Below are 27,858 nucleotides of genomic sequence, written 5' to 3'. Positions count from 1 at the left end.
TAATGAAATGGAGATCTTTTTAAAGGTTAAAACATCATTTAATTTATGTCTTATAGGGTTTATACTGAGTACAATATTGTATAACTGTAGTAATTCAACTGCAAACCTAAAAGTTTACAGCCAGTTTTGAAAGAGGTGCATCTTAGCTCAGGAAATTGCTATTAAATATGTCAATGCTATTGTAATGAAATGCTTCTTCTAAGTATGTGGTTATTAAATAATTTTTAAAAAGTTATAGTGTTGAGTAACAACAAGCAGTTCCTGAAATAGGGTTCTGAGTCAGGTCTTGTTATTTGGCAATGGGCTGATGGGAACGAGGCATTCTAAGAATTTTTTGGAACGTTTTAAACTCCATACCAAATTATTATGGAGCTTGGTCTCAGTTAGAAGCTAATTTTTCATAGAATAAAATGTCACTAATAAATAGACAAACAGAAGGCCTACATGGATATTTTACACTAATAAAGGTTATATTTGTTTTTTAACTGTCTCAATATTCAAATTATACATAAAATAATTTTATTTCCCTCCTATTACAAAGTACTAAAGAACAAGAAACAAAACTGTTTGATCACTGAAATGATTATCTGTGCAGAAACGTGCTTGTCCTACTTTACAAGGTTCCCAGAATAACAATCCTCTGTAGTGTAAACAATAGGCAGTGGCGATGATAAAGAAGTGTAGTGAACACGCCATCCGTTTCTCCTCATAAGAACATGTGCCACCCTCCCGTCCCCTCTAGTGGTGTTCGGACAGTTTGCCTACTTCCAGACGGCCCTGAACGACTTGGCTGAGCTGTTTGATGGAACCCACCCTCAGGCCAGGCTTCTCAGCTCTCTTTCGGGGTCTCATTCAGGTAAAGCTTAAATGATTTTATCTTGAGTTCCATTAGATAGCTCCAGTGATTATTGTCAAACGTGTCCTTTAGTTCCTTTTTTTTTTTTTTCATTTCGATGAATGGGAAATTTATTCACCTAGGAGTTTGCAGGTGTGTTTAACAAAGGCTTATTTTAGAGAGATTTTTGGATGTGTTTTCTTCCTATTTTACCTGACTTTATCATTTTACTTACTAAGATTGCGGGAAAAAATTAGTCATCTTAAAATTGGATTTTATCAGAAAAAGAAGAGACAATAAAGAATTTTATTTTCTAATCTTTCTTTTTATCCTTCCTGAGGATAAAATCACCCATCATTTTTCCCTAAATAGTTCCAAACAAATATGTAACATATGCAGGAAACACCCATGGGCTTTGATTTCTTGCTGGTCCCCACAGATACTCAGATGCCCACATGCTGCTGGGCCAGCTCAGCTCTGTCCCTTTCCCCAGCCCTCGTGGTAGATAAACCCTTATTTGTACTATTAGAATCACCTTTTCAGCATTTGCTAAGTAAATTTTGGAAACTCTGATTTTACCCATCAAAGTTAATTGTATGCAGCACAGGCTTTGGTCCACGGAAGTTAAGATTTGCTTACTTCTGTTTGTCTCATTTCTGAATTCAGATCTCAGCCCTGTGGTTTTCTTTTTTAAAATATTTGAATTGATTCTGGAGAATTGACTATGATGCATGTTGATCACGCTCAGACCCCATCTCCATTTCTGCCCTGTCCTCCCACTTTGTGTCCTCCATTATTATTTGTCTTTTTTAAAAGGCCTATTGACGCCAATCTGTGTTCCCCAAAGGCTCTTGGGCGTGGATCCATCCCTTGGAGCCTGGCGGGCATCACACCCGTAAAGAAAGCTGACTCCCCCTCTCCCAGCAGCCATCACTTGGAACAGAGCCTCAGCCAGGGCTGGACCTTCCTGTCCATCTTCCCAGACATGCTGGGTTTTTGTGTGGCCTGCATAGGTCCTGTGCACGCTGTCGCAAGCACAGTGGGTTGACAGCTGTCACACACACAGTGGGTTCACAGCTGTCGCAAGCACAGTGGGTTGACAGCTGTCACACACACAGTGGGTTCACAGCTGTCGCAAGCACAGTGGGTTGACAGCTGTCACACACACAGTGGGTTCACAGCTGTCGCAAGCACAGTGGGTTGACAGCTGTCACACACACAGTGGGTTCACAGCTGTCACAAGCACAGTGGGTTCACAGCTGTCACACACACAGTGGGTTCACAGCTGTCGCAAGCACAGTGGGTTGACAGCTGTCACACACACAGTGGGTTCACAGCTGTCGCAAGCACAGTGGGTTGACAGCTGTCACACACACAGTGGGTTCACAGCTGTCACACGCACAGTGGGTTCACAGCTGTCACACGCACAGTGGGTTCACAGCTATCACACGCAGAGTGGGTTCACAGCTGTCACAAGCACAGTGGGTTCACAGCTCTCACAAGCACAGTGGGTTCACAGCTGTCACACGCACAGTGGGTTCACAGCTCTCACACGCACAGTGGGTTCACAGCTGTCACACGCACAGTGGGTTCACAGCTGTCACATGCACAGTGGGTTCACAGCTGTCACACGCACAGTGGGTTCACAGCTGTACCTACAGTGTCATACGTTGGCATGCCTACAGCTGCCTCTAACAGACACACAAGCTCTTCACACACAGTAACACCCTCCTCCAACAGTTTGTGGAGGTTCTCAGCACCCTACAGTGCCAGAGAGATGCTTCCCCAGGTGTTGTGTGTGCTCTCAAGGTTAAAAAGTTATCTCCAAAGGCCTTTTTTTCAATTCTTTAATGTTTTTCTAAATCAATTTCAGACTCTAAGAAAATTTTTTAATAACCATAATTTTAGTAAGTAATAATAAACTTGCCTGAAAATGTCTCATTCTCTACTTGGAACTTTTGTATTAGCAACTACAGGGACCACTGGTATTTCTGTCAAAAGACAACATTACATAAGAACTACAGTATGGCTTAATAGAATTCACAAGCAGGACAGCGTTTTACAGTATAAAAGCATACACTTGGGTCTTAAACCCCAAAATCAAGTTTTATTATTAAGTTTAGATGTTTATGGCCAACATTCAACTTAGTATTTATTTTGCAGAGTCCCGCCATCTGCCATCACCCCCTCAGAGCTGTGTGCCTTCCAGATCTAATCCATGGCCTCTCCTTTCATTTCTAGGTGAAACTCTCCCCCTGGCTACATCAAATCAAATTCTGCTTCGGTTCAGTGCTAAGAGCGGAGCATCTGCACGGGGCTTCCACTTCGTGTACCAAGGTGAGGCGCACCCAGCGTGCTGCACTGGACTCCTGACACCGGGCTTCCACATTTATGTTAGTGTAGCTCATCGAAATCTTCCTGAAAGATAAGCAGAGCTGGAAGCAGGAGCAGACCTCCTCTGCACTTAGTGGGAAGGAGTGTTCTCCTCACCAGCATGGGGCTCCTTTCCCCGACTGCCTCTCCTTTGACGTGGTGAAAGTTTAAAGCACAGTGATTTTGTATTTCTAAGGAATTCACATTTTGTAGCAAGAGCTTATAAAAGATATACTTTTTACCAAGAACATTCAACATCAAATTGTACATGTGATTCAATGGTAACAGTTTGTCTGGTTAGATTCCCCAACTCTCAGGAGAACACAATTGTGAGAGGTAGAAAATGTCCCTCAGTCACCAGAGATAGGAAGCATGTCCTCTGAGTTCCTTCATCTGTTGTTGCCCACCTCCTGCACAGGGGGCCTTGGAAGGCAGGCTGCACACACTCACCTCCTGCACAGGGGGCTGTGGAAGGCAGGCTGCACACACTCACCTCCGGCACAGGGGGCCGTGGAAGGCAGGCTGCACACACTCACCTCCTCACCTCCTGCACAGGGGGCCGTGGAAGGCAGGCTGCACACACTCACCTCCTCACCTCCTGCATAGGGGGCTGCACATACTCACCTGTGGCACAGGGGGCCGTGGCATGTGGCTCTCTGGCTGTCGCTGGTGATGGGGAAGGTTGAGTATTGGTTCTCTCACACTGTCTTTCACAGTATTTCAGTATAAGCATCTTCCCTTTCTCTGACAGTACTGTGTGCATACATCCCAGGATTGTCCGTTCTTCCCTGTAAGGCCCCAATGAGGCACATCCAGTCTCTGGCTCAGCTCAGTGATGTGCTATGAGGCTGTCCCCATGTCCCTCAGAAACCTCCAGCCGACCCTAACCCTGCTTACTTCTCCCTTGGCTGTTTACAGTTTTATTTCATGTGGTCTATGTGGTCTGACGCATGCAGTACCAGGCAGATAAGGATCACAGAGAACAGATCTCCCCAGTGCTGCAGGAGAGGGCAGGCACAGGAGGAGGCTTTCAGGACTGCAGGGAAGTCACCCAGGTCTGTACTCAGAAACCTCCAGCCGACCCTAACCCTGCTTACTTCTCCCTTGGCTGTTTACAGTTTTATTTCATGTGGTCTATGTGGTCTGACGCATGCAGTACCAGGCAGATAAGGATCACAGAGAACAGATCTCCCCAGTGCTGCAGGAGAGAGCAGGCACAGGAGGAGGCTTTCAGGACTGCAGGGAAGTCACCCAGGTCTGTGATCTGTTCTCAGAGGTCACCCAGGCCTGCGATCTGTTCTCACAGGTCACCCAGGCCTGCGATCTGTTCTCAGAGGTCACCCAGGCCTGTGATCTGCCCTCACAGGTCACCCAGGCCTGTGATCTGTTCTCAGAGGTCACCCAAGCCTGCGATCTGTTCTCACAGGTCACCCAGACCTGCGATCTGCCCTCACAGGTCACCCAGACCTGCGATCTGCCCTCACAGGTCACCCAGGCCTGCGATCTGTTCTCAGAGGTCACCCAGGCCTGCGATCTGTTCTCACAGGTCACCCAGGCCTGCGATCTGTTCTCAGACACTTACGATGTATCTTCCCTTTGCTTTCCACACTTCTGACTCTGAGAGATGTCTGACTGGGAGATGTATTTGTAACTGCATGTGGATGCCGTGTCACTCGTTTATAACAGTTGTCTTGAAAATAGACAACTATGGAATCCTTGAAGAAAGTTTCTGTAGTGACTTGTATGTAAGTGACACTCTGGGCTTCTCCTCAGGTTTGGGACCCAGAACGACAGCAGTTCCCTGAAATTATACAAGTGGCAGATGATGTAGGTGAAACTGCTCAGGAAAGTGGAAACTTTGCCAAATTGTGGATTCTTTCTATGTAACTCTGCATAAGCAGAAATATCACCCTTAGAGATATTCATTTTGTTAAAAATACTGTCACTGAAGCCAGGCGTGGTGGCACTGGGGTAATTATAGAGTCCCCCCGGGGCATCTGTTTTTACTTCCCTCATGCCACTATTCAGTCGTAACAAAATATGACCTATAGATAATGCAAATTTAATCAATAGTGTGTCATCCTGGAGTATGGCAGTTATTCTAAATTCCTCTATACTTATGCAAAAGATATACTCTGATATAACATTAATTTTTCAACTAGTGTTTAGATTGTTACCATGTAACTTGCATTCAGATAGAAAACATTGTAACATTGAATTGAATTCTAGTTTAATCAAAGTCATCTGACTTCTATACTATGGGGTTGATTTTTTAAATGATGTTTTTATTGCATTTATTTGTGTGTGTGTGTGTTTGAGAGAGAGAGTGAGAGAGAGAGACAGAGACAGAGAGAGAGAATGCTCATGTGGAGCCTGTGGCAGTCAATTTCCTTCTTCCTCCTTCCTGAGGATGCCAGGAATCAAACTTGACCATCAGTCTTGGTACCAAGTCATTTTACCTGCCGAGCCACCCCGTCATTCCCCGTGGGATTGCTTTTAAGAAGCGCTTACCTGAATGGTGTCTGCCATCGTTTGGATCCTACTGGAAGCAAAACACCATTGTTAGGAAAGCAGCCTGAAGGATTGTTTTAAGGAAGTTGTGCACATGAGTATGTCTTGAAGGACTGTACTTTGAATGAGGAAATGGCAGTCTGAAGAGAATGGGGTCCTAGAAACCACCTCACATCCTACCTTGAAGAGCAGAAGGCAGATAAAACATGCATGTTTCAGAGTGCCTAGCTATCTGTAGAGTTTGACTGCTGTGGCAAACTTCTCCACCTAAGACATGTATCCAACTTTGCCAGATTCCCTTTGAAAAGATAGAAAATGATCCCATAGCTGGTAATTTCTCATGGACAACCAAGTCAACGTCTGGCACCAACTTTACATGAAGATTCACCAATCCATGCCCACCACCCACAGATCTAAGACATCCCCAACATCTCAGGCTTTTATTTCCTATAACAAGGAGGTCCACACACCGTGGGAACCAAGGAGAGATGGGAGAGGGAGCCAGGAGGGCAGGTGATGAGACTTGGCTGTGTGACGCCACTCAGGAAGGCTGGGTAGCATGCTGTTCGGGGGGCCAGCTCATCCCTGGGCATTTTCATTTTCATGCAGGAGGTAGATGGGGCAGAATGGGATGAACACTCATGTATGGCTGAGCCTCCACTCACACTAGGTGGGGGCGTTGATCTTGCTGTGGCACCAGTTGTACCATCATGCTCTCTGTCACAGCATACATGCACAGCTGTCTCCCCAGGAAGGTGACTTGTGGTCAACAGGAGGACAGGTGACTCCTCGGGTCACCAAGGCTCTTAGTGTTCCTCTTCCTGTCATTCAGAAGGACTCCCTTGCCTGCCTGCAGGAGTGTTCTATTGATCGCTGTTCCTTGCTGCTTGACCTGGCCCTCTCCCTTTCTCTTCTCTGTTTCCAGAGCTCACAGAGATAGCATTTAATGACAGCAGATGTGGATGCAGCCATTTCCCTGGCTGCCCTACCAGGAGTCACTGTCCCACAAGGAGTCCCTGGGGAGCAAAGTGATGGTCTGGGTCTCGTCACCACCTCTGTGCCCAGCCCCAGAGCCCTGCTTTCTTCCCTTTCTCTCCCTATCAAGCCTTCATAGGCTTTCCTCTGGTCCTCTTGATAGATGGAATCATTGGCTGCAGAGGAAACCTTCCCTTCCTTCCCATATCTCTCCTGGTAGGATGAACATGTTAATTCAATGTGTCCCTTAGTGTTACCTGAGCCACTCACCCTAAAGCCTAGCCCTATCCTAATGCCCACATTAAAAGAAAACATCGTCTTGTACGGAGGAACAGGGATGTACATTTATTTATATTTTGTCCCCAGGTGAAATTCCTCATCTCTTTGACTTCCTTGAAGCAGAGTTAAGTCCTACAGCAAAGAACGAAAGCAGGAGCAGCATACATGTTAGCAGCCTCTCTCCTGGGACATGTATCTTACCTTGGGGGCCTCAGGGTTCCTCCAGGTTGGCCAGCTGCACTCTGTGTATGGGATGTTCTGGACGATTCCTACTTCCTAGGGCCTCCATTATAATTTCAGGTCATTGTCTTTCTGCACTGAGGGAGTGTGAGGTCCACCGTCTTAACAAACTTAAATACACAGTAGAACATTGCTGACTGAAGGCCCAGCATTCTACGACAGGTCTGCAGAACCTTCATCCACACAACTAACAGTCACACCCATTGCTTTGATGCTCCCTGCTTGCCCTTCCCAGCCCCTGATAGACACCACATTGCTCTAAGCTTCTCAGAGTTCAGATTCTTTAATTCCTCTGTGTAAGGGACTAGTGCAGCCTGTCTTCTGCCATGACTAACTCAATGTCCTTCAGATATATCCATGATGCTGCAAATGGCAAGATTTCCTTCATTGTAAAGGTTTAATAAAATTCCCTCAGATAAATGCATGGAGCACACATTCCTTAGCCAATAATCCTCCGAGGGACACTGTCCTAGTTAAGCTTTAACTGTCAACTTGACACAGGCTACAGACATCTGATGGGAGAGCCTCAATTGAGAAATTTTCTATATCAGATTGGACAGTGAACATGTCTGTGGGGGGTTGTCTTGATTATTAATTGATGTAGGGGGCCCAGCACACTAGGAAAGTACCACCCTGGGCAGGTGAATCTGGGCTGCATAGGAAAGCTAAACACAAGCCTATGTATGAGTGAGCCAGAAAGCAGGGTTCCTCCATGGTTTCTGCATCCGTCCGGTTCCTGCCCTGAGTTCCTGCCCTGACTTCCCTCAGTGATGAACTATGATCTGGAAGTGGAAGCCAAATAGACCCTCTCCCCATTAAGTTACTTTTGGTTAGAGTGTTTCACCACAGCAACAGAGTATCCAAAGCAGAACACCCTCTTAATTTGTTTGAGTATCTTGGTTTTGGTGTTTCTATGAGACTTTGAATTCTATTCTACTGGATAAATACCTTGAAATGGAATGTCTAGACCATGTGGTGGTACTCTTTTAAATTCTTTATCATTAATTACTTATTAGTTACTACTACACAAAGATTGTATCTAAATGAATGCTTAACAGAACTGATCTTCCCCAAGACTCAAATACGGCTGACGGGAAGTACAAGCTGTCATCCTACCTGATTAGCAGCACAGTCATTTGGTTTTTAATTAATTAGATTGCTTCAGTGCCAGTGGAATATCATAGACAGTAAGTTTCCTGCTCTCCTGTGTTGTTCATCTGAATGAGACATCTGTGTTGGTCCCCAGGGCCCTCACAGGACGAGGTACAGTCTTAGAAGTGCTCCTGGGTTTGCTCCCTACAGGGGTGGCAGGCTTCAGTGTCCACCCCTCATCCATCCCATTAGATCCCACTCTTTCCAAGACAGTGTCTCAGCGTCCCGAGAAGACACGACAGCTGTGTCATGTGCTTTCTCCCCAGCCGTCCCACGCACCAGCGACACTCAGTGCAGTTCTGTCCCAGAGCCCAGATATGGAAGGAGGATTGGTTCTGAGTTTTCCGCAGGTTCAATCGTTCGATTTGAGTGCAACCCAGGATACCTCCTTCAGGGTTCCACGGCCATCCGCTGCCAGTCTGTGCCGAATGCACTGGCTCAGTGGAACGACACCATCCCAAGCTGTGTAGGTAAGTGGGGCCCATGAGGCAATGTGAGTGCTTGGGATTGGGTCATAACCTCCCAGCAGGGTCAAAGCCGTGTCATCAGTCTTCACAAAATTGCCTTTGCTACGTGAAGAGCAATAAATTATATCAAATAACCCATTTGCACCAAACCTTAACAGTGTTTCCTAAGCATCAGGTTAATCCATTTCAAACATGCTTGACTTCCCGTGTTTGTTACCTCTGCCATTGGTTCTAAAGTTACAGAAACACAGCGTAACTTCATTTTGCAGGGAAAAAATCCTTTGGGATGTTGCTTGATGGCATCACCTGTGTAAGGCCTTTGTGCTGATGAGCCCGGAAGGCCTCTGGTTGCAGCAGGGCGACACCATACTTAATTACCATTATTTGCTTCCTTTTTCTGAGAAAACTGGTGCAACTAACAGTGTTTCCTAAGCATCAGGTTAATCCATTTCAAACATGCTTGACTTCTCGTGTTTGTTACCTCTGCCACTGGTTCTAAAGTTACAGAAACACAGCGTAACTTCATTTTGCAGGGAAAAATCCTTTGGGATGTTGCCTGATGGCATCACCTGTGTAAGGCCTTTGTGCTGATGAGCCCAGAAGGCCGCTGGTTGCAGCAGGGCGACGCCATACTTAATTACCATTATTTACTTCCTTTTTCTGAGAAAACTGGTGCAATTCTGATTAGCACTGAAAGTCATCTACACATTCTAAGTGTCTCTTCTCCCTGTCTTGCTCACAGACCCATTAGTATCACTCAGAGGGGCAGGTCTGTAGATGGAAAAGAACCTTCTACAAATATCCTCACATTAAAGTAGATGCAGTGTTCCAAGCAGAATGCATGGCAGAGACAGCTTTGGAACCTCACAGCGCTTCTTATAAAATCAACAGATTTGTAGACTGGAGGCCTGTAACTCAGTGACGTAACAGGTGTCTGTCATTCGATTCCACCTTGCCCGAAATACCATTGAAAGTAGCAGCAGACGTTTTTCTGCGGACCTCATCACAGAGAGAGGGAATCTGACTTCAGTCCTCACCTCATCTGGCGTCCTCCTAACATGGCTCTGTCTTCCAGTTCCATGCAGTGGTAATTTCACTCAGCGGAGAGGAACGATTCTGTCCCCAGGCTACCCTGAGCCCTATGGTAATAACTTGAACTGTGTGTGGAAGATCATAGTGACCGAGGGGTCAGGGATCCAGGTACGTCCTCAAGCCCAGGGCCCCTAAGGTGGCTCAAGTAGTGCCTGGGTTTCCTCCTTTCTGCCTTCCTCCCCCCCTTTCTCCTCTCCCTCCCTCCTGCCTTCTGGGCTTCCTTCTTCCCTCCCTCCCTCCATCCTTTCTAGTTCCCTTTGTACTGCTTTTCACCCTTTCTTCCTCCTTGTTTGTTTATCATTAGATGCTTGAGTTAGGATTCGGCACAATGGATTTTATGACCACATTTTTGACAATCGCTTATCTCGTGGCACTCCACTGCCCTCCGCTCCCCTCCACGTGCCCTGCACCCCTTTCCTGGTCCCTTTCTTTCTGGCTCAGATGCCTACCCCCATGCCACATGCACACAGATGGGAAACTGTCTCATCTTAGTAGTCCTATAAAATGTTTCTAACCATGTTTCTGTATGTCCTACTTTGTTTTCTGTTGTGATAAAACACTGCCCAAGACCAGTGCAGGGAGGAAAGGGTTTGTTTGGCTTACAGCACAGTCCATCTTGGAGGGACGCCAAGGCAGAAATGCAAGGCGGGAACCTGGAGGCAGGAGCTGAAGCACAGCCCACAGAGCTCACCGCTTTCTGGCCTGTGCTCAGCCTGCTTTCTTATACAACCCAGGCCCACCCGCCCACCCACAGAGGGCTGGGCCTGACTGACATCAATTCCCAATTAAGAAAATGCCTCTCACCACTGCCACAGGCCGATCCATGGAGACAGTGTTTCAGTTGAGGGCCCCTCTCCCTCTGCATGTCAAGTTCACAACTGTGGCTATCCAGCCCAGTGTAATAACACAATTGATGTTGAGGCTGGAGAGATGGCTTAGCAGTTAAGAGATGATTTGAGTTCCCAGTATCCAGACTGGGTGGCTCACAACTACTTGCAACTCCAACTCCAAGGGATCTGTTGCTTTCTTCTGGCCTCCATGGGCACATGCAGTTAGGTGCACATAGGACACCCCCCAACACACATATTCACACATAATTAAAAATAAAATCTTTAATAATAATCATAATTGATTTCTATAATTAAAACTATGGGAAGTTTTACTTGCAAAAATGTTCGTATGACCCATCATGGATTAGTTTCTTTCTTTTTGATATACATTTACCTTTTTAAGAATATTTTATCCAAACTGGACACAGTGACAGATGCCTTTAATCCCAGCACTCACAAGGCAGGAAGATCTCTGTGAGTTCAAGGCCAGCCTGGTCTACATAGTGAGTACCAGGCCAGCTGAGGATACAGGGAGACCCTGTCTCAAAAAAACCAAAAAAAAAAAAAAAAAACAGAAAAAGAGTATTTTATCTACTCATCTGTTGATGGACAAATAGAGTGATTCCATTTCCTTGCTATAGTGAATAGAGCGTCAGTAAACACAGGGTGCAGAGGTCTCTATGGTGGGGTCTGGAGTTCTCAAGGTGTGTGTCCACAAGTAAGACAGTTGTGTCATACAGTAGTGATGCTTTTAATTATTTGAGGAACTTCCAAACTGATTTCCACCCAGTACATATATGACATGGACTATTACTCAGATCAAAGAAAAATGGAATCACAAAATTTACAGGAAAATGGATGGATCTAGAATGTATAATGTGAAGTGAGGTTACCCAATTTTGAAAAGTAAAAGTTTACATGTATTATAGGCTAGGGTCTCCCTCATATGTGGATCCTAGGCCATAATATATAAACCTATATGAAAACACATCCATGTGCAGGTTTTTGATGTTAGAAAGGAGAATAAGAAAGGGTAATTTTTAAAGGACCTACTGATGAACTCACATATGTGTACACACATGTGCGCGTGTTTATGTGTGTATGTGTGTGTATTACAGTTTGTGTAAGATCTTTGAATCCTTTCTCAAGATATAACCCATTTTAACACAAAATAAGGCCTTAAATAGACATTGCCCACATGTGATTCCCTGAGGACCTGTTTACCTTACAGGGAAGTCTGAATTTTTTTATTCTTTGAATACTTATGTCCACTGTAGATTTTGTAAGTACTAATGAACTTAACTGAAAGTATCTCTATGAGTTCTTTGACAATTTCATGCATGTACACATATGTGTTAATCATGTCCACCTCAGCATCCCCTCCCACCTCCATGTCCTCTTTGTTGTGTGACGCACAGTCCAGGTTTTTGGTGTACAATTGTCCTGATCATGGAAAAGCACATGTGGTTAGATTAACGTGATTAAACAAAAACACAAACTCACCCTGCCTTGTGGTTTGCAGATTCAGGTCATCAGCTTTGCCACGGAGCAGAACTGGGACTCCCTGGAGATCCATGACGGAGGGGATGTGTCGGCCCCGAGACTGGGCAGCTTCTCAGGTAGGATGTGTGACACCTACACTCTGTTTATGAATCAGAGCTAAAGTCAAAGCAGATGCAGCCAATGGTCCCATGGACCTCGACCCGTGCCACATGTCTCCTCAGTGAGGAAGGTGCTAGAGAGCGACCACAGAGGCGGCCATCTGAAGGAGCCAGGCAGCCCAGAAGCTAGGGGTGCTGGTCACAATGCTGCCATGAACAGGGGACACCAATGACACAAATGGGAGGGGACGAGGCTGAGAGGAAGACATGGATCTGGACTCCGACCCAAGGGTGACCCTGTGCAGCGGGGCTTACTGAGCCTGTGATTACCTCTCTTCACTGTGAAAGAATGGTGGCAAAACTCAAGTCTGACGCCAGACATCCATGCTTACCAGGAAATGCAGTCCTTTCCTGTCCTTTCCAGTTTCACACGTGCATCTGTGTCGTCTAGTCACCTCTCACAGTGCCTAGTCCTCGCACATCAGACAACCAACGCCTGGCCTCACCCTCTTCCCCTTATCCTACAGCACCTCAGTGGCTGACACTCTGAGCATGTAGTCTAGGCTAACCTGTGTCTCTCATGGGTGCTCAATTGTATCTTGAAAGTAGCAGCATGGATTAAGTTCTGTTGCATCCCTTGGAGCAAGTTTCAGACATAAATTTTGTGCAATGGCACAAAAATTATCACTTGGATGTTTTTTAAAAGTTAAATCATTTCTTTTGTGTTCTCTTTGTACTTGATGGGCAAGGAGTGGAGAAGAGCCAGGCCTCCCACAGTGTCTGCCACACGTTTGGTTTTATCCCTTTAAATGATTCAGGGATCTTGTATTTAGTTGTCAGCGAATGAAAACATCTTTCATGGACAACCGTGTAGGTGTTGGGTAGTGAAACACCCAACACTGACTGCTACTGATTCCCACTGTATGTCTGCCGTTTGGTTCTCCACACCCTTGGAAATTTGATGGAAAATGACCCATCGCCAAGGAGCTTGACCTGGAATTTCTCTGCACAGGAAGCCTGGCTGACATCCCCACCAGGTGTTTCAGCTCCATTTACTAGGAGATCTATAGAAACTTTTAGTGTATATAAGAAATATTGTTCTAAATAAAGTATTAGGCCTCTATCATTAAAAACAGTGAGAGACTAGGTGTGGTGGTACACACCTTTAATCCCAGCACTACTAGGCAGAGACAGGTAGATCTCTGTGAATTCAAGGCCAGCCTGGTCTACCTAAAGAGTTCCAGGCCAGCTGAGGCTACAGGCAGACCCTGTCTCAAAAAGACCCAAAAAAAAAAGAAAAAAAGAAAAAAAGAAAAAAGAAAAAAGAAAAAAAGAACAATTTAAAATCTATTATTTATATCTATAGCCATTTTTAATTAAATATGTATGGTAGATGTCTATGACTTCTGGTGCTCTAAGAATCTAAGAAGATGAACGAACACTTTCCCATGCTGCAGATCTTCACTAATACACGGAACAGGATGACAGAAGATGGAAGTCCTTGGAAATAATAACATAAAGTCATAGATTGTGACCGAGCCTTAGTGAATGCCAAGCTTGTTGACAAAGTGTAGGTGAGACGACGTCACACTCATTGCAAAGCAGGAAAACAGCAGAGTGAGGGGCATGGCAGACCTCCCTTCTCCAAGGCCAGGCCCGGAGGTCGCTGCAGACCTCTGTTCTCCAAGTGCTGGAGCCTCAGCAGCAGGTCAGGAACAGGTCAGTCAGCATCGCTGCTCAGATCCCAGCTCTCAGAAAAGACATCAAACAAAACTTTGTGTCAAGCTAAACATGCTGCTCTACATATGTTCTCTGAACACTGCCACATGCAGCCAAAGTACTGACTGAGCACAGAGAGGAGGAGGTGTCCCCAGCTCTCACAGACCCGGGCAGCCAGAGCCCACCTGACACACAGCTGCCAGCAACCGCCTGTCCCAAGAGGAACACAGCGTCACACCAATATTCTTGCCTCAGATACCTAGTTTGAATAATGAAGAGCATCGAGCTCAAGTCAAAACCTGGCTTGTGTCCTTTTCTAAAGTGTCCAGATAAGAGTAAGGCAAAGACCAAGGGCCTCTTCTGCATGAAGGGTCCAGCCTCACTGTCCGCATGATCATGGCTACTGCGCTTTCTGTGAGAGTGTCACTGGCAGATGGTTGAATTCAGCTGAAGTCTGGGGCTCAGATGGTACCCTTGTATCCACGTTTGGCTGGATATTGAAATATTCACTAAATTTTTATGTGAAGTGAGTCGCCACAAATGCAGCTGGCTCAGAAACAGTGTAGAAGAGGGCTGTAATATTTGCATATATGCAATATGGATACGGGGAGATGGAACTGAATGAACTATCTGGAGACAAAGTTGATGTTAGACTTCTTAGACTATAATTGCAAATTTTCAGTAAGTTAGAAATCAGTTCAATTGTATGAGGAGAGTTTTAAGTGGATATAATCATATATCATTGTATTCTTGCATGACGTTCTCAAATAATAAAAAAGTAAGTAACAGGCAGAAAAAATGGCATATCAGCCCAAAAGTTTGAATGTTTTAGAGTACAATCAATATTTAAGCCTTTTCTTCCTATGATACTTAAAGATATTTACAAATCAGATGCTAAACCCATTTTAATTATTGAATCAAAACAAAAACAATGAGTCGTATAAGACATATATATTTCAGGAAAATATGACACCTTTAATAAATTCAATGTTTTGTTTTTCATTTCCACTTGGGCAGGAATATGTTGCAGATCTTTTTTGGTAAACTATTGAAAAGTCGTTTTTAGAAGCAGGCAGCCTATAAATTATAAATGAGTAAAACAGAGCAAAATGCATACAAATTTGTAGCTGTCAGTATTAAAGGGAATCGGATATTGTCATGTTGAGAGCAGAGGCTGAAGGGACAGTAATACAATTCTGCACTTTCTTTGTGAAGTGTCATCCTATTTAGGTCACAGTAAAACAGTATGATCAGAAATATTCTGCCTGTGACATTTTTTAAAAAATCACCTATTTTAATTTTGTGTGGAAAGAAATAAGCCCCTGATAGTAGACCACATTGGAAAGACCCAGAAGTTCACTCCAGGGCATGCCAGGTTGGGCAGACCCTCTGTTCTGAGGTGACTAGGAGCCAACATACACATGGACCTTCTGATGTATAAACACTGAATTATTCGATTTCATGACTGATGTAATAGAGGACTTTAATTCATGGATTTATTTGGCAGGATTATTTCTGAAGAGGACACAGAATTCACAAAGCAATTTACTATGCATAACTCCTTAGTACATTCGTGTGAAAGACTTGCATGGTGATATTCACATTGCAGAGTTAAAGTGTTCAAGCTTTGCAGGAGACATGGTATGATAAGGTCATAATTCTCAGGGCCTGGACTGGAAGCAAGTTTCGATTCTGCTGTGCAAACAGAAAGGTTAAATGATACATGTGTGCAAGTTCCTAACTGGGCTCCAGGGACTCCTGGGTTACTTTGTAAAGGAGCAACAATGGCCTGTACGTGCAAAACAAATTCCTGTTTGGATCCAGAACCATGAAGCACCCTGATCAGCTCGGTGGCCTCGTGGGCTTTCTGCAGGAAATGAGAACATAAAGCTTCCCAGTCCCTGCAGGAGCAGAGGTGCTGTGCTGGGTAGTTTTCATTGTCAACCTGACACAACCTAGAATCTCCTGGGAAGAGGGTCTCAGTGAGGAGCGATGTGGAGCAGGTCAGCCTGTGGGCATGTCTCGTTGGCATTGTATTGATTCGTTGATGGAGGTGGAAGGATTCAGCCTGAACGTGTGCAGCGTCACTTCATGGACTGGGCCCCGCCCTGCGCAAGGGTAGAAGAAGCAGCAGGCGAGGACCCGTGTGTTTCTCTCTCTGCTCTTGACTGTGAATGCGATGCTGTGAGTTCCTGTCTTGACGTCTCTAGAACGATGGACTGGAACCTGAAATCATAAAGCAAACGCCCTTAGCTGCTGTTTGCCAGGGTGCTTTGTCACAGTGCCAGAAATAGAACCATAGCACTTGGAAGAGATTTCTGTAGAAGTTGCAGGTGTTTAACAAGCCACGGAGTGGGCTCGGGTGCTGTCAGAGGCCCCCAGACACCAGGTAAAATCAGCAAAATGAGTCTGGACCGTGTAGCACGAACTCACTGGGTTGATGTTGTTAGCCATACAGTAAACCATTCTGCTTTATGCATTATCCAAATTACGGTGATTGTGCCAGAACTGAAAGGCAGCACATGCCATGCAGAGATGCTTTTGGTGAGTATCTTCCTTCTTGATGGATGCATGATCTGCAGGTAGACCATCAGCAAGGTGGTTCACACCCACCCTCCTTGCTTCTCTGCCAACCCCACCTCTCTGAGGACATGGGGTACCCTGCTGGATGCCTTGTGGCCCACACTTTGCTGAAGCTGGGCCAGGAGAGGGTGTTCACCCAGAGAGGACAGGCCTACAGATAATAGATAGCCCTACAGATAATTCTCCTTCAGCTGTTCAGTGTTAAAACTGATCATCTACCTAGCTGTTTGTATCTACCATGTATCTATCCATCTGTCCATCTATCTGTAATCTATAAACTCCAAGTCAAACGCAAAGGAGTTCCACCAGTGAGAGTTCTTTTGTCTATTCCTAATGAGCTTAGTGTTCTCATGGTGAATTTTGTCCTAGTCATTCAGCCCCACCTCCTGAAATCAACTGCCCTGAGCAGCTAGGGGATATGCTGGCAGCACAGACCCCAAAGCTCAAGGATCCACAGCTTTGCACCCACCTGAAGACACCACTCATCTCTATCCTTGGCCCTAAATTCAGCCTCTTGTCAGTGCACTAAGCTGTCATATCCTGCCACCTAATTTCATTTCCTTCAGAAGTTGTGCCCAGAAGCTCCCTAACCCTCTTCCCATCCATCCTCACGATCGATCTTCCACGCTGAGACTCACCCCAGCATCTCTGCATTCAGAGGCTGGAGATTTGGATGACCAGTGCTAAGAGAGGTTTATACAAGGCGGATCCTAGACCTGGCTGCCTCATGTGCTAAGACTAGGAAAGATATCTGTGAACAGGGTGAGTTAAGATCTTAGGGAGGCATCCTCGGACAAGAACATTGGCGCTTTTGATGCTGCTGATCTGAAGATGGAGCAAGACCTCTCCCTGACCCTGGCCTGCTATCTGGAATCTTCCATTGGATTTACAGAAGTTTACCAATAACTTGAACATGTCCCTTACCTAATAATGTTGGCTCATTGGCCAACTGAGACCAAAATTAAAAACGTGCTCTAAGGTGAACAGTAAGAAAAGTAGCTTAGAAAAGAGAACTCCACACACCTTATTTGTGTGTGTGTGTGTGTGTGTGTGTGTGTGTGTGGACTTCAGGAAGTTGGGCTGTTCCACCATCATTTCCCTCAGGGGAGTTGATGTCTGAGGGGGATGAATGATCAGTGCAGAATTCACTACTGGAATGTGGAATACACAGAAGAAAGCTTCTGGTGGAATTCCTTCACAGTTTGACTCTTCCCTATCGCGGAGTAATGCCAGAAACAACAGGAGTTTCCCAGCCATGCAGAATTGTGTACCCAGAGTTCACTGAAGTTGATTTAGAGTCTACAGAATAATGTATCATCCACGATTTATCCAGTTTGCAGTGTGTAGAATAAATGCATAGGAAGAGACACTGTTTGGAGATCTAGGCCAGAGGTGAAGGTCAGGGTGCTGGCTGCAGGGCACAGCAGCAGGTATTTTGTGTGGTAAGACTGGGCTCCTCATTCTAAGAACCCTCAGTGGAGGCTAGCAGTGTGGGGGAGCTGAACGTGCACCGGTCAGCCCCGACACTCAGAGTGAATAGGAGATGATCACACAAGCCGTAGGCACTTGCATGCCTAGGGTAGTGTCCTTGGCGTTCCGTGTATAGAAAGCCTGCTCGTTCCTTGTTAAAGCTGTAGCTCTTTCCACAGGGACCACGGTGCCTGCGCTGCTGAACAGCACCTCCAACCAGCTCTGCCTGCATTTCCAGTCTGACATCAGCGTCGCGGCTGCTGGATTTCACCTGGAATACAAAAGTAAGTCAGTTCTGCATGTGCCGGGACATGTGAGCAACTTTCTTAAAGGAATAAAAATCCCTGCTTTTATCAAAGGGTGAAATAGTGTTCTAAAACTCCGAGACGTGCATGAAATTGCGTCTTGCTAAGTCAAGGCTGTATGAAATACAATTTCTGAATAGGGAATGGAGACCTTAGTATCTGGAATAATTAGCTAAAATGGCTGTGTTCCTAGGGTGTTTGTGTTAAGAGTGAGTCAGCCATCTGTCATATGACTGGGTTCTTCATATGTGACAGCAGATACCCACAGCAGCCTCCAAAACTAGAGAACCATCATCCCATCCAGATAATGTCATGAAGCTTCCTTGCGGTGTCTCAATGGTGATAAATAAGAACCAGCCAAGCACAGTCACTTCAGGGCCCACATTTGTGGGTTATTCATTGTAATTGGAAAAAGGCTTCACAGAGGAGACCACAACCTTTTAAAATTGGATGTGAGGCTGCGTTAATAGTCTGATAAATAGGATGGCAAAGGTCAAATTCACAAATCCTCCAAAAAGGCTTCACAGAGGAGACCACAACCTTTTAAAATTGGATGTGAGGCTGTGTTAATAGTCTGATAAATAGGATGGCAAAGGTCAAATTCACAAATCCTCTCCAGTGTGGATGAGTCAGGTAAACCTTGTAAAAGTGAAGTATGAGCCTCCAGCGAAAGTGAGGTTTCTCGGGGCTGGAGAGATGGCTCAGCAGTTAAGAGCACTGACTGTTCTTGCAGAGGACCTGGGTTTGATTCCCAGCACCCACATCGTGGCTGACAACCATCTGTAACTCCAGTTCCAGGGGATCTGATGCCCTTTTCTGACCTCTGCTGGCACTGTACAACATGGGTGCACCTACCCACATGCAAGCAACACATCCATACACATTACATAAAAATAAATAAAATATTTTTAAAAAGTAAGATTTCCCTGGGTGCCTGTTTTCAGGCACTGAAAATGCTTGATGTTGGTATTCGTCTTTAATAAGCATTTGCAAGTAAGTAAATATATGGGTAAGCTTTAATAAGTGATTTTTAAAATTTTAAAATTGAAACAAACAGTTTGCTTGAGTGTAATGCATGTGTTTTTGAAAGGCCACATTCACATTCCAGCTAATAAATATACAACACCAGTCACCAACCACAGGCCTGCTTCACACTTGGCTTAAAGGACCCTACTTATTATAGGCATTTCTATGCACATGTATTCCAATTTATGCGACTAGGATTGCTCTAGTGACAGGGTAAAATGATCCTGCGGATGTTATTTATGTACGGATTCTTTTGGAACAATCAGCTACTTTGATACATTTTGTGAAGGTGCACAAATAGGAAATGTAAACCCTATTTATGATTGTGTCAATAAATCCATCAATGTTTCTCCATGTTCGAACTGACCATTGTTCAAACCCCTCTCAAAATTCTCTTCATGCCCCTGGCCTTTCCTTCGCTTTCTGTGGAAAGAAATGGTAACAGCACAATTAGTCTGTGACTATGGGGGAAATTGCTTTGCACATGGGCTTCAGATGCATAATTGTACACGTTTCACTTTGTTACTGTGATCCTCATGATTCTCGGACAGAGACCAGCTTCCTTCCTATTTCTCACTAAAAAGAGCCCTCTTCAAGAACCCAAGGCTCTGTGTGAGAATCCAGAGACATTCATTATTTAATGCATTTGCTCTTTCTTTGGGCAAAACCACACTTGAACCTGTACTGTTCTGAGTGGTTGTCTTTGAGGCTCACCTCAGTTCTGCCGTTTGACTATGAAGAGTCACCCAAGGCTTTAATTTTTTATCCCAGTTTGGAAAATTCCTATTACAAACTTTTTATAGAATCTGCCTTACTAATATCAGCATCAAGTCTTATTAGTAATGTTGATTTAAGTTGCCAAGAAACTCTAATATTTTGATCCATCACTACATTTAGTCACGGATCATATTACTATCCCAACTTTGTAAAATGTCTAAATTCATGTTTTTCAGTAAAATGCATATCCATGAAATGAAAAAGAAAGCGACTCCCAGCACGCACTCCATGCTGGGTTTGTCTCGGAGCCTGTCTGTCCTCAGGCAGCTCTGTATTTTTGAGGTGAAATAACAGCTCTGTTCATTGAGCTCCTCAGGCAGGACTCCCAGCTCCCGCCAGGAAAGGAAGGTCAAAGTTGTCCCTGTCGTCACATATCAGTGTGGACAGGAAGCACGTTGGGACCAAGCAGCCTGAGATCTCCAGATCTGACCCTGAGCCAGGTGACTGTTCAGCACCTGCCTCTGAAGGAATCTGGAGTTCATTGCAGATGAAGGCCAGGGTTTCTCAGTTCCACCAGGCCACCACTTCAAAAAGACAGAGCAGAACTGCTCAACCCAAACTTTTCTCATCTGGAGGGTTGATGAAAGCAGTTCCGAGAATGTTTGACTTAACATGCACAATCCAGATCCTGTGTGTTCACGTAACCTGGGAACACACACAGACAGACAGTGTCTCTGAGCCCTAAGGAACTGCTGTAGTGTCCCTAGAATACAAAACACACACTAAGATCAAGACACTCTGCCTTCTGTGACATACTATCGCCTCAATTGTAATAGAGTGGACCTGCTTAACCTTTTCCCTTGAGATCCCTCTTCACCCACAAAAATTTTACAGGATCTCAAGTGTATAGGTATATAAAATGTGCATACAAATCAAATGTTACTGATGATAAATCATGAATAAATTTGCTTGCAAATGATTCTTTGGCATATCTATCTGAAGTTACTCCCATAACTAATCTTGGCGTCAACTCCAGGGACCTAGGAAGAGGGAATCCCAGCTGTCCCCATAGCATTGACCTGTGGGCACGTCTCTGAGACATTATCTTGATTTCTGTTGAGGTAGGAGGGTCCCGTGCACTGTTAATGGCACCATTCCAAAAGAGGTTAGGTTGGGAAGTTTAAGAAAGTGAACCTAGGAGCAAGCTAAACAGTGCTCCTCTGGGGTTTCTGCCCGGAGTTCCTGCCTTGGCTTCCCTTGGTGGCGTTTGTAACCTGTAAGCTGAAATAAAACCTTTTCTCCCTGTGAGAAATGAAATCTGAGGTCCAAGGACTCCACAGGTACTCCACAACGAACACGTGGGCAAAACAAAACCAAAGCGGGCAGGCAGACTTCCCTTTTGCAAAAGGCTGTGTTGCACTGTTATTTAGACTAGTAAGCACTCCTGACCTGAAAATTTGATGGGTTTCAGTCCTAATGAAGAGTGCTGTCTTTTTTCCATTGGCTCAGGTCTAACCCCACAGTTGTTTCCTGTTGGCTACTTGGAAAAAATCAGTGCAAAGGAAGTGGAAAAATGGCTGACTAAAGATGGGAAGGGCTCCCCTGCCCCAGGCTGTCAGGTTCAGAAATCCATCAGGACCTTTTCTTAAACAAAAGCCTTATAGGGTGCGGTCTTGGACAAGATGAAAAGATTAGAATTCCTTGTCCTAAAGCAAAAATTTTAAAGAGTCTGAAACAAAAGACTAATATTCATTATTTCCTGTGAATGATGCCTCTGACTCCTTTAGTAACCCTTTCTTCAAACTCATTAGGAAGGCATTGGCTCTCTTTCTCTGTCATAGCTTAGAGTAGTAAACTGCTATGGGGAGGGACACTTGTTTGCTAATAGACGCCATAAGCCTCTGAGTTAGGCCTTTACAACATGGTATAATACAGGATCAAGATACCCATCATTCTTAACAAGGTTAGCATAGAACCCTTGAGACCTCTCCATTTTCCAAACCAGCCTTCCATGTCAGGAAATGGGTTGCTTAGTCTTGAAAATTTAGTTCCTTAGAAAGGGCCTTATGGTCTTGGAGAGCTTTAGTCATGATTCATTCGGAGCTGTGCTGTGGGAGATGAACAACCTTGTTCTTTCAGGCAAAATCATGTGTCACATTGACCTATTCTCCCAAGCCATTTTGCTGGTAGAGCTGAATGGGGATGTGGGATGTAGTAGTCAGGGTCCTCCTCAAGTAAGGCCCCAAAGTACATCAGTGGCTTTATTTGTATATATAATTTCTTCATGAAGGTAGGAAAGAAACCCTTGACTGGTGTCTAGAAAGAGATATGAGGGAGAAGAAAAGACAGGAGTTATTAGCATTATGAGTTCTAGGGAACCAGGAGAATTTCCTGAGAGACTCATGAGAGCATCTGTCCATCGGGGGCTTCCCTGCTTTTCTTTGGGCTTCCAAGGCTGGACTCGAGAGTGATGAACAATGATCTGCTTTCAGGCACTTTGATAGCTGTTCAAGTGGACAGAATCATGGTATGAGGTGCTGCCCACATGGTTTTTAGAGAGGGATCAATAGAAGAAATTCAGCCACCATTTAGTTTTCTATTAAAACAGTAGTGGGCCTCTCTCTCTCTCTCTCTCTCTCTCTCTCTCTCTCTCTCTCTGATGTAGGCAGGCTCTGCAGGGTTGAATTGAGTCAAGACCTGAAGTCTTGCTTCTGGAAGCATTTTTTTCTTATCAAGAAGAAAATCATTGGTGAGGAATGATTATCAAAATAATATCTCATATGAACTTAAGCCTAATCTAGGAGGTGTGAGCCTTGAACTCTTAAAGAAACACGCCGATCACTTTAGTCTCTATACTTTTTTGCTGGGGTTTAAGACCATGCCGTTGGCCAAATTGACCAGCTTCCTTTGACTTTCAAGGTCAGTTGAGGATGTGGCTTTGAGGTCTCAGGGGAGGGGCCTCGGGCTAATTTAGGCTTCATTTTACTTCTTGTCCCATCCACCTGAGAAAAAGTCAAAGGTCTTACTTGACTGTTGCTTTTCTTGGAAACATTGAAGATGAATTTTTTCCTTGTTGACCCTCCTCTTTGAATTGGACACAGTTTTATTTCACCTTTTGGGGTCTACATGGCCTCTATAAACAAGAGGACATGTGACTCGCCATAGTTACAGGACATTTTGAGAGATGCCCGACAGTCACCTGGGACCTAGGTGGACTTAAAGAATAACATAAAATATTGTCCCTTTATATCTCTCTGGCTACATTAGCATACACCGCCAGGTATGGTTATTAAACACCAGAAGGTCATTTACACCAATCTGGGGCTTTTAACTACTATGCAACATGTAGATGAAGCTTTAGCAAAAAAACAAGGGTATTCTGTTCTTTAAGCCAGTACCTATCATTGTTAACATAAATAGCTAGATGCCTCCATTAATTCAAGTAGAGGTTTGACCAAACTGTGACCTTACAAATGTTCAGATCAATTATATAACATCTGTAAGTCTCATCTTTTACATAATTTAGGAATCATACTCAGACCTTCAAAACTCACATAAACTTTCTCGTTTTATTTTTTATTCTGGAACCATCCAGCCATCTTAATCATCATACAAATATCTTTTACTAAAAGAATCATATTTTCACATCCTGATAACATTTTCTTTCCCTTATTGGTTCTCCTTTTCAATACTATGAGGCATTAACAAATACACTTACCATCTGTAGTGAAAATTTTCTTCCTAGTAGCAACAAGTTGCTTATCCTGTCTCATAAGGCTCTGGTGACAAACCAATATTTGATTTCACTAAAATTCACCTGGGGGAACCAGTGAATTTGGAGTTTACTTACAGAGTATGGATGTCGGATTGCTGACAGGTATGTGGGTGACCTGACAGCAACTGCATTACAAAGTCTTTACCCAGTGTGGATGGCATCTCCCCCATAGCCTCATGGGTAAAGCACCCTCTCTCTAGCCTTCCAGCCCATGCACACGCCTTCTTCCCCATGACCAGGAGGCCACATGTAATTAGGGAAGAGTAGCTGGAGACTCAGATGAGTGTCTAATGACCCCACTGACCCCCCATTCATAAGGAACATCAGTCATTAACAAGCCCAATTATGGTGATTGTTTGTAAGTAGGTACAACTGAAATCATGAAGATGGCAGTTTTGTGGGGGCTTTTCGGGAGGGAGAGGTTGTCTTGGAACATGGTGTTGTATAGCATCATTTAATTAAAATAAAGTTGAATCCAAAGAAATTACATACAGAGGACCCTGTAATAAACTAAAATTACCTGTGGGCTTAAGGTGATATTGGACTTAAACACATCAAATCACTTCGTTTTAATTACATCTTTTATAACTTTATAAACATCTAGTCAACTGTTGGTCACAAAATGTAGTTTAAGCATTTTCTAGCCAAGAGAATCCTCTAGGTTTAATCCAGAATATTTTCTCATCTGGTAATCAATGAAAAAAAAATCACCCCTTCCTTGTTGAATATTAAAAGCCTTACTGATATTTTGAGATCAGGGAACAGATTATTTCCTCCATCCGGCTCACGGGCAGATCTCTCAGTTCCTGCACATGTTCCCAGGGACTTCATTGCTGTCCCATCTGGATCTTGGTCTCTGGAGTCCTTGCTTGGGCCCTTCTCCTGTACTGCAGACTTTCTGGGTTTTTACTGGTCCAGGAATCCCCAAATGGGGTCACCATAGTGAAGCCTTAAGATGTATCTCCACAAATCTGGGGTTCTAGATATCTTCCTAGATGGAATTTGAATCATGAACTGAGCCCCCAAGTTGTTAGAAATAAAATCTCAAGTCCAAAGACCCCAACAATGCTGCATAAGGTAACATGTAGGCAAAGTGAAAGCCACTCAGAAAGGCAGCTTTTACTTTTTCAAAAGGACGTGTTATATCATCATCATCAATTGGAGCTAGCACATCCAATGGCATCATCAAATGGAGCCAGCACATCCAAGGTGGACGTTCAGTAGGATTTTAGCCCTAACTTCAGGAGTGCTTGGCTGCGGTCCCACCACACAGTCTTTCCCAATAGACTAAGTTAAAAGAATCAGTGCAAAGGGGTAACAGGGTTGACCAAAGAGGGGGAAGGGCTCAACCACTCCAGGCTATCAGGTTCAGTGCTGTTTCCTAAACAAAACACTTACTAGGTGTGTGGTGGATTAAAACATTAGAATTCCTTGTCTTAAACCAAAAGCTATAGGAGATTGAGAGAAAAGACTAAGATTAATGTTCCCTACACTCCCCAAGTGCTTTTGGTCATGGTTTTTGACACAGCAACATAAAACAAAGACAGTTCTCTTTCATGCATCACCAATTTTGGACTTCCAGAGTGAGCCGCCTCTGCCACATGCTTGGCTGGGTCAGGGGCTCAATATTCGTAATACATCTGCAGCTTTTACTGTGTAATGGATATCTTTTCCAGTCTGTGTTCCTCTCCCCCATACCATAGACCAATGATGTTTGTCACTCAGCTCATTCTGGGCCTGCTGTTCTGTGATCCCTGTAAAGCAGTCAAATTCTACCTGTGATTGGTCTTGGGAAGAGGCTTCCAATCTGTCCCCTTTCTAGGCGACCTCTTTCTTGGGATAGGAAGTGACGTCTGAGCTCCTGCCAAGTCTCCAGACAAGAAATGCTTTCCTCCCTTTTCCCAGCTATGGGGTTGCTGCACCCTGAGGTAACAGACTTTGCTTTCACACCATAGATGTAAATCTTGAGTCTCTAAGGGTGAAGGTTGAGAGGGGTCACATGGTGCTTCATCCTCCCTGGTCTCCAAACCAGTGCAGCAAGGGCTTCTGTGCAACAGTTACTACCAAGTGCCTGTGGCAGTCCTCCTGTCCTGGTCCCGAGACAGTGGAGATTTGTGCTCAGCCTTTGCCAGCGCTCAGGTGAAGCTGTCCTGGTTCCCTATGTCTTCCTCTCCTACGCTCTGCCCACAGACAACACCTGTGCCTCTTGTCCCCTTGAGGAAGCGTGTTCTTTGGAGTTCATGTCACCTGAGCACCTGTGGTCACAGTGTCCTGATGGATTTTGAAAAGTTATGATTTTATACTTCAGTTTTTTTCTTGTTAGTGAGAGGAATGTTTTGTTTTTTAGATTTTACAACTCAATTGATAGAATTTGTAAATTGCTCCAGGTTAAGGGTTATACGTGCATATGAGTGTGCAATTTAAGGGTATTAAAATTGTAGTTTTTAAAAATAAATTACTCCTGGGGTTTTAGAGGTTTTAAATTGCTCCAATTTAAGAGAGCTATATGAGTGTTTAAAATAATTTTTAGGTTAACCACTGAGAAGTGTTTCTTGAGTGCTTGTTTTTTAGAGGAATTTATCCAATTGTCAATCACCTGTCTGCCTGAACCTAACTTTTAAGTAGTAAGTTTCGTCATAACTGGAAAAAATATTCATAGGAATTCACAGCTGGATTTCAGAGCTGAATTTCAGGTGCACCTCTCATACAGATGAGCTGTTATAAGCATGGTCCTAGCTAATTGCAACCCCCCCCCCCCGCCGCCACTTACAGATTGTGGAAATATATGGTTTTCCCTTTCATTTCTTTAGGAGAGACATGTTTGTTCAGTGACTGTGGTGCTCAGGGTTTGTCCTTCTGTCTTCAGTTTAATTGTGACCGTAACTGAGCTTCTGTATCTTTCCCTGACTAAATCAGATGTTTGAGGTCTGCAGGGAGCCAGTCCACATCCAGTGCAGTGGCATCTATGTGAGTTAATGCCATAAACCCAGTCCCTGTGCTTGGCCTCAGGCGAACGGCAGCCATAGTTGTTCCACCTCCGGTGCTAACATTGCTGAGTTCAAGCACATGAAGCTGTTTGGAGCTCGGAAGCTCTCCATTTTATGGTTCTTCTCAGGAGATTGTGTTCTGGTCATCTTCACTGACTGGGAAACTCAGCGGAGTCAACAAAATATTTCTAGGGTCGTAAGACTTGACAGCTGCCCTTGAAGACCAGGAAATGGTCAAGTGCCTGGGCAGTGTAAGAATCCTAGTGTGCAAAAGTAACTGTTTGAATTTTAGCCCAGTTGTGTCAAAGTCAGGCTCCTGTGAGCACAGGTCTCACCGTCAGACATAGAGGATGTTACAGAGCAAACACAACACTGGGCATGGAGGGCATGCTTACTGTGGGCAGACAGCCTCATACAGGAAAGGGAGAGAGACAGGAGAGAAATGGGAGGGCAGGGAGAGGGGAGAGAGACAGGTTACAACCTGTTTATAATGCTTTCTGAGACGTGGAGAGCTTTAATGGCAATCTACGATTACCATGAAAAAGAATTCAAAAGCAAACATTGTGATTCCCTCATTATTTGAATTAGATACTCTAAGGTCAGATCAAGTTGGATCATCTTTCACACTTTTGGGGGGCTTGTTTGTTTTGAAAAAGGATCTCCCTGTATCCCTATCTGGCCTAGAATTTGCTGTATAGACCAGGCTGCCCACAATCTCATAGAGATCCGCCTGTCCCTGCCCCTGGAATGCTGGGATCAAAGGTGTGCATCTTCATGCCTGGCTCTCTTTTCACTTTTAACATATTTTCAATGTGTTAATGTTCACTAAGTGATTATTTATTGTTAAAGGTTTATATAATATTTTCCCTTTTAATGTATTGATATAGTTTCATCTTTGAAAGTATGAATTTATATAGAGAA

The 27,858-nt window shown here is 44.4% G+C and overlaps 1 protein-coding gene across 1 annotated transcript in view; it reads left to right on the top strand.

Annotated features, from left to right (window-relative positions):
• The window catches only part of LOC103743840 (CUB and sushi domain-containing protein 1-like), a 117,238-nt gene that overhangs the window by 55,583 nt on the left and 33,797 nt on the right, over window positions 1-27,858 (top strand). The window contains exons 10-15 of the mRNA XM_008845336.1: window positions 743-856; window positions 3,077-3,172; window positions 8,632-8,835; window positions 9,908-10,032; window positions 12,277-12,373; window positions 18,307-18,411. Of these exons, the coding sequence (XP_008843558.1) occupies window positions 743-856; window positions 3,077-3,172; window positions 8,632-8,835; window positions 9,908-10,032; window positions 12,277-12,373; window positions 18,307-18,411 (741 nt within the window). The remainder of the gene's footprint in view (window positions 1-742; window positions 857-3,076; window positions 3,173-8,631; window positions 8,836-9,907; window positions 10,033-12,276; window positions 12,374-18,306; window positions 18,412-27,858) is intronic.

This window comes from Nannospalax galili, unplaced genomic scaffold (assembly GCF_000622305.1).
Source record: "Nannospalax galili isolate Female #2095 unplaced genomic scaffold, S.galili_v1.0 scaffold802, whole genome shotgun sequence".
NCBI classification, from domain to species: Eukaryota; Metazoa; Chordata; class Mammalia; order Rodentia; family Spalacidae; genus Nannospalax; species Nannospalax galili.
The sequence above is the reverse complement of the archived record's forward strand: the minus strand, read 5'-3'. Positions and strand labels throughout refer to the sequence as shown.